This window comes from Siniperca chuatsi, linkage group LG14 (genome assembly GCF_020085105.1).
Source record: "Siniperca chuatsi isolate FFG_IHB_CAS linkage group LG14, ASM2008510v1, whole genome shotgun sequence".
In the NCBI taxonomy this organism is placed as follows: Eukaryota; Metazoa; Chordata; class Actinopteri; order Centrarchiformes; family Sinipercidae; genus Siniperca; species Siniperca chuatsi.
The window spans coordinates 6,693,322-6,700,459 of NC_058055.1; the positions used below are offsets into that span (position 1 = coordinate 6,693,322).

The 7,138-nt window shown below is 39.0% G+C and overlaps 1 protein-coding gene across 19 annotated transcripts in view; it reads left to right on the plus strand.

Moving 5' to 3' along the window:
• The window catches only part of LOC122888316 (RIMS-binding protein 2-like), a 65,743-nt gene extending 59,034 nt beyond the window's left edge, over positions 1–6,709 (plus strand). For 16 of the 19 annotated variants that reach the window (XM_044222620.1, XM_044222615.1, XM_044222621.1 and 13 more), the window contains 5 exons: positions 59–106; positions 928–1,043; positions 1,157–1,228; positions 2,284–2,403; positions 3,001–6,709. In XM_044222620.1, coding sequence (XP_044078555.1) covers positions 59–106; positions 928–1,043; positions 1,157–1,228; positions 2,284–2,403; positions 3,001–3,393 — 749 coding nt within the window. In that variant the 3' untranslated portion in view covers positions 3,394–6,709. Of the gene's footprint in view, positions 1–58; positions 107–927; positions 1,044–1,156; positions 1,229–2,283; positions 2,404–2,634; positions 2,670–3,000 lie in introns of all 19 variants that reach the window. The other 3 variants (XM_044222624.1, XM_044222630.1, XM_044222627.1) reach the window with 2 other exon arrangements.
• Positions 6,710–7,138: the final 429 nt, after the last annotated feature.

Genomic DNA, 7,138 nt, shown 5'->3' on the forward strand with positions numbered 1-7,138 from the left:
GTCTCTTATCATTCTGTGATAGTGCTCATGCTCTTTTCCCTCACCTCATCTCTTCCAGTGGAGTCTGCGACACTCTGGGACGAGAGCGTAGACTCCTCCAGCCCAGGTTTGTAGTTAGCGCTTTGACCCTCTGCCTCTCTGTTTTCACCTGCATGATCAGATGATCGTTTCAATGCCCGCTGGAGGACAGCATGAGTTTATGTGCCGTTTCGTGACTCTTTTTTTCATTGGTTGTAAACATGAGGACTTTATTCTAGCTGCTGATAACACCAGGGCTCGCCTTCATTCATCCGTTTTAGGGACTGTTTGATTATTTGGGGGTATACTGAAGAATTTTGACCTTTTTAAAGATCCTCCATAAAGGAAATTTAAAAAATTGCATGTTCTTGGGTTGGAAATGATTGAAACAATAGAAAAATAATAGAATGGTATTTCTGAGAGTAGCATAAATTAAAGAACCAAATCTGATGTCTTAAGTTCTTCATTAACCCCCAATTATAAATGTCAAGCAGTCCCTTCTCCTTTTTTCATTTCACAGTTCAGGTGGCATCATTTAATCATCAAATAATTTCAGTTGTCTTCATTTTCACTAACAGTGTTGCAAAGAGTGAGGTACAATCTTCCTTCCATGGCAAATGTTTGCTCTGATTGCTGGTTAAAAACAACAGAACAGCTCAAGCTACTACGACCTTTTTAAAGGAAATAAGAATGCTAACTCTCACTGCTAATCTCCAGTTGTTTTTATTTTTATTTTCACGTGTTTGACTGCAGTGGTGTGACTTTTCCTCAGCTTAGCATGGCGCTGAGTGAGTCGGACATGCAGACATGAGCTGCATGCTGATGAGCTGATTGGAATTGCAGAGACGTGTTACTCTAATTATCAGGATGTCAGACTTTACTGTTTGCGCCTCTCTGTTTGACTGACAGATCCCAGCCAGACTGCCGCCGCTGCAGCTGTGGGGAACCCAGCCCCAGGAGCTCGCAGGATGGTCGCCATCTTTGATTATGATCCACGAGAGAGCTCCCCCAACACAGACATAGAGGTCAGACTTGCACATGCATAATATATATATATATATATTGTATATAGGTACTATATGTATAGTAGTATTTTTTTACTCATTATCTGCATTATCTTTTTTATGACTGGGTTCAGGCTGAGCTTACCTTCAGTGCAGGAGATATCATACATGTGTTTGGTGACATGGACGAAGATGGCTTCTTCTACGTAAGTGTTAACTCTGGAATTTGAAATGGTCTGTTTTTTGCTGCATTTTAATGATAAGCAGTTATTTTTGCACCGTACTTCATGATGGCTCTTGATAACTATGCAGTTATCCTTGTATTAAAATATATATAAAATATTGTTAAAACTGCTGAAAAAATGCAGGAGGCGTTCTTCCAGAAAACAAATCTACATAAGATTAGATGAAATAAGATAAGACTTTATTGATCACTAGGGGGAAATTAACTATTTGAATGAAATAATACAAAAAAAGAATAATAAATACAATATTAATCATAAATATATTAAATATATATTTAAAAATATACTGTTGTGTATAATATATGTGCAGCCTATGTAATATACACACTATACAGTAATAATACAATACTATGACTTTTATATAAATATATATAATAGAAAGTGAAAATAATACTATGATATAGACTATAATAAAAAAAATACAATGATAAAAATAGGAACAATACAGTAGGGCTGCAATTGACAATTATTTTCATCATTGATTAATCTTTAGATTATTTTCTCTATTTATCAATTAATCATTTGGTTACTTAAACATCAGAAAACAGTGAAAAGGCCCATCACAATTTCCTAAAGCCCAAAGTAACATCTTCAAATGCTGTTTTTGTTTTCAACAGTCCAAAACCCAAAAAATATTCAATTTACTATCATTTCAGACCAAGAAAAGCAGCAAACTCTTACATTTGAAAACCTGGAACCATCAAATTTTTGCCAATTTTGTCTGAGAAATTGCTTAAATGATTCTTCGATTTTCAAAATAGTTGTTGATTAACTTTCCTGTCGATTGATCAATGGATTAATCGACTAATCGCTGCAGGTCTTTAGTATATAATGGTATAAGTAATATAAAGCATTGTTCAGGACGTTCAGAACAACAAGTCTCAGAAACTGGATATGACTTGAATTTATGTCATCTTTAACAATTCTAGAAATAACAGCAGAGTATGGATTTAGTTGAATTACAGCTCTGTTGTTAGAAGGCATCCTCGTGTCTTAATGTTGTATTTTTCTACCAGGGAGACTTGAATGGACACAGAGGCTTAGTGCCCTCCAACTTCCTGCAGGCCTTACCAGAAGATGCTTCAGCAGAACCTCTCTCTGCTCAGCCTGCACCAGAACCCAAGAAGGAATCACAGGTAGCTTAGCATTTCTGTCCAGCAAGCACTACTATATATGGAACTGTGGACGACCTCCTCACCTGCAGTCATACATTATGTGTCATTTTCACAAATCACTGACATCAAAAAGTTCTTTATTGCTGTATTTTTCCTCTCTTGCACATATTTCCAGAGTCTGCATTCTGTCATTTTCTGTTCTGTTTCTTCACATTTCTTTTGCTCCACTGTTTCCTGCATGGCCTTCTGCAGAAGCAGAAACGAACTGTACACTTTGAGACTTGATCGTAAGTGTTTTTAGATAGGACTGTAGCAGCTCAGTGATCAACACAAATGTCCCCTGTTCACCCCCTGTTGATGTCCTCCTCCTTCCACCTTAACTGTAGTTCTACACTGCTCCTTTCTATAGGATGCTGCACCTACCGATGGTTTTAGTTTATCAAAACAAAGGCCAAAAAGTTGAGATCTCAAATTCACTTCCTCCTCCTTTGTGTGCCCTATCCTTGTGTTTCCCTTTGGTATTATAATTTTAAGCATAACTAGATAACTAGATATTTTTCATTAAGAGTACAATATATTTGAAATGCTCATTCTAAAAGTTTGCCTTTCTTCCTGAAGGGTACCTGGACGTCTTCTACAGAGCCTCAACATCCTGGGCCCTCAACACTAAAAGAGGCTTTGCACCCCAAAACAGAACCTCCTTTCCCTGAGCCAACAGAGCACACAGACCTGCGACCCAAACTGGCACCCACTGCAAGCCCCACATCAGACCTGGACCCTGCTCCAGGTCCTACTCCAGGTCCTACTCCAGGTCCTACTCCAGGTCCAGCTCCATGTCCAGCTCCAGCTCCAGGTCCAGCTGCAGTGGAGGCCTGCTGCTCCCCTCCAGCCCCCCTTCCAGCAGACAGCCCAACACAGACAGACTGTTCTGCACAAGGCAAAAAGAAGAAAGGCTTTTTCTCCAAAGGCAAGAAGCTGTTTAAAAAGCTGGGATCCAGCAAGAAAGAATGAGAGTCAGGACATCTGACTCCAAATACTCGCGTCACATTGAAAGCACTTTTTCTATCTTCACTGTTAGTCTCAGTTGGTAGTCGGCAGCACGGTTAGTGACTATCAGATCTAAAAACTGATGCTTTATAAATTATACATTTGCCTTAGAGCACTGCTAGACCAGCTGTTAAATTTAGAGTACTTTAAAACAACATACAGCTTACAGTAACACAAGAGCATGCAGAAGAGCATGTTGAAGTGTGCAAACTCACAAATATATTCTTTAAATACTTCCTAATAATCTAAGCATTTCAACAGTTTGCGGTTCAACAGTAGAGGCTTTATAGTAATGCTTGATATAAAACCCTTAGTTATCTCCCAATGGATCAGGTTCATTCAGAACAACAGCAGACCAGACTTCAGCCCAGCTCAGACGCAGCTAATTAAATATTAGCTTTAATGTTCATGTACTGGTGCCACTTTATTTATTTGAAGCAAACGAACAGAAGCAGCAGTCTCTCTCATGCTCTGTGTGACTATAATGAATGCACTATCCATCCTGAATGGATGTATTTTAAATATGTCTGCTTGTCCCTCACATACGTTTCTTGTCTTTAAGAGTATTTATACAGTACTTTGTACAGAACATGTTATTTATTTGTATCAGACTCTTGCTCTAATCATCACCACATTGCATGAAGTGACATCAGAGCAGGAGGTTAGTCATATAGAGCTGTCAGACAGTGATGAGCCACTTTGATATGTGTAGTTTAGATCTAATCTAATTGTAGGGTTTGAGACAGTCGAGACTGTTTATTGAAGTTGAACATATTGTTAAATGTAAAGAATGTGAACAGTTGCCCTTCTTTGTGTGTGTGTGTGTGTGTGTGTGTGTGTGTGTGTGTGTGTGTGTGTGTGTGTGTGTGTATAGACGAAGCTACCCAGTCCACTGGTGAGACTGAAAACAGATGCCTTTCTCAGACATTAACACAACTGGCCTAAATGTTGCATACGACATATTTTCTGTCTGTGTGAGAGAGAGAGACCTGCAGCGTGTGCAGAAATGTAGTATGTAGTATCTGGTGATCAGTAGGCTGCTCTGATAGCTACTAGGGCTGCAACTAATGATTGTTGTAAAATCAGGACATGGAAAATCAGCAAATTCTCACATTTGAGAACCTAAAATCCATCAAAAATTTGGCGTTTTTGCTTAAACGATTAATCGTTGAATTCAATGCAAATTGCTGCCATCAGGTTTTCAAGTACCTCCATTGCCTCCATGAGCTGTGAGTCTCAGCCACTGCTGCAGCTCCAGCTGTTGATAAGCTGGCCCAACTACAGTAACTAACTTCCTGTTCTCTCCCTCCACAACCTCCTTTAACGCTCCTCCCACACCCCCCTGGGGAGGCTCACCCCACACTTTGAAAACCTCTGGACTAATTGATTAATTGATTAGTCGTTGCAGCTCTAGCTAATTTATACTCCAAAATTGGAATACTTAAAATAATGTAGTTTAACTTAACATCCAGATTAAAGTGAAGCAGTGTCCTCATTGCTGGTTACATGAATAACCACAGCAATTAGCAGCCCGATGCTAAACATACAGTATAAGCCTTTGGGATTCAGTATGGTTTGAACGTAGCACGTGGGGTGTTTTTACATATAACACAACTAACAGGAACGACACTTGCTGGAATTGCAATAAGTTGTTTATGTCTCTTTTCTTTTGCCTCCATGTTAAGAGTATAATGAAGTTCAATTCGTGGTGTGTGAATATTGGGTGAGACAGGCGAAGTGTTCTAACATCTTTATCAGCCCTTGTAGTGAAGTGGTGATTAGTTTTTTGCATCACACATTTGCATCAGAACACTGTAGACTGTTTGGTTAAAGCTAAATAAAAACTTTAGCAGTATAGCGTATTGTGTACTAGAATACTAGAACAAAAATAGAACCATTCTGTATCGTTTAATGGTTTGTGACAGTTTTGCTTAAATAGTAGTAAGTAGTTCAAGTATTCCGTTTTGATGTGGCTGTGCGGCCCAGGCCTTAGTATTCAGTTTGTTAGACAGTTACAACACATGCAGTGATTATTCACTCAGTCTGATTAGATCTTTTATCTGTGTGACACAGGGCTGTTAGGTAACTTCTCAGGTTTTTCTTGTAGTTTCTTATTAATGCTGAGCCACCTGTTGACTCTGGCTGTCAAAAACTGCAGAATATGCCAAAATCTTAGGTGCTTTGCCTGTTACCACAACTATGAGAGACCAAGCATCCGGCAGCATGGGGATATTCAGGGGTATATAGTCTGGGTTGAAGCGTGGAGGTTTGTTTTGAAGCTCAGACCTGATTTCAGTCACGTTGTTGAAGTTTCCCACATGGGTAGATGGAGTCACACCTGATGACACAAGTTGGAGGCACATTTTTTCTTTAATGTCATGAATGTTTTAATTGTTTGTCAGTGTTACATAAAGGGAGCACGATGATGCCAAGAATAAAAGGGAGGGCGGATCAACAAAGACACTTTAGATGTGAAATAGCCGGGATAGAGGCAAGACTGAGGCTGTACTGTATGTTTTGTTTTATTTATGCTTGTCTTTTTTCTTTCTTTTTTTTTAAGGGGGGGTGGATGCTCAAAAGTTGCCGAAATGTACAGGGAATTTTTGTACTGATCTTGTATTTGACGGCCTTTAATGCACAAGTATTCCTCTACCTGCTGTGTAGTGAGTAGGCGGCTCCACTGTTGACTGATTAGGACCTAGACCCATATAGGTAGTATTTTAGCTCAGTTGATCATATTTAGCCTTACAAGAAGACCTTGTTTAGTCTTAATATGTTGTTTACAGGATGTTTATTGACTGCATGCATACCAATGTTATACACATGTTCGGCCTTATTTATGTTACTGTCATATTTCTGTTTTTCTAGGCTGACTTGTCTACAATATTTGAGTTGTAGATTGTCAATGCAGTGGAAAGGAAGCTGTAGGAGCTGTCTGTATATAATGAACAGTGTTGGGACTTGTGGTATATTTTCATACAGCACGGGAAACTTCTTTTTTTTTGTCTTTCCTGACCTGCATTCATTGTTTGAAACCAGTGGAAGATATACCTTTTTATATATTCATGTTTTTATTACCCTTTTGGAAGCTCATCTGTAAATATTTTTGTTAATATTATTTTTCTGATTTTTTGTTTTGTTTTGCATGTCCAGGCGTTGTTGATGGAGGAACAGTAACTAAAGATGTAGTACACAGAGGACTTGTTGACTTGAAATTGTGATGGTTTCTTTCAATATGGATCTTTTTACAGGAATAAAGTATGTATATTTTCACAGAAAACACAGTGGTGTGGTGTGTTCCCAGAAAACTGAAGATAACACAAGATACGTTTTCATTTCCATCTTTATTTCATATCATACAGAATACACATCATATGTACATGATTATCTATTTATTTTGAAGGACAGTTGAAACAGATGAAACACAAAATGGAGGAAAGAGTTGCAAGCTTTGCTCTGCGCCACACACCGCCCATGTGAACTGACTGGGGCTACACTCTGGTTAATGTGTGGCCTCATGAGACAAAGCAGCTTCCTCTTTTCTGACTTCCTGTGCAGGCTCCATGCCGGGCCTCTCCTCTCCCTGAAGCCAACAGTACACTCATCCATAAAGTAGGAAACACTACACTGTGGCGAGGAGTTTAGTAGTGCTTTCTACTTTATGGATGACTGCACTGTACATCCACTGCTCTTCTTCCGTCTTCTGTCT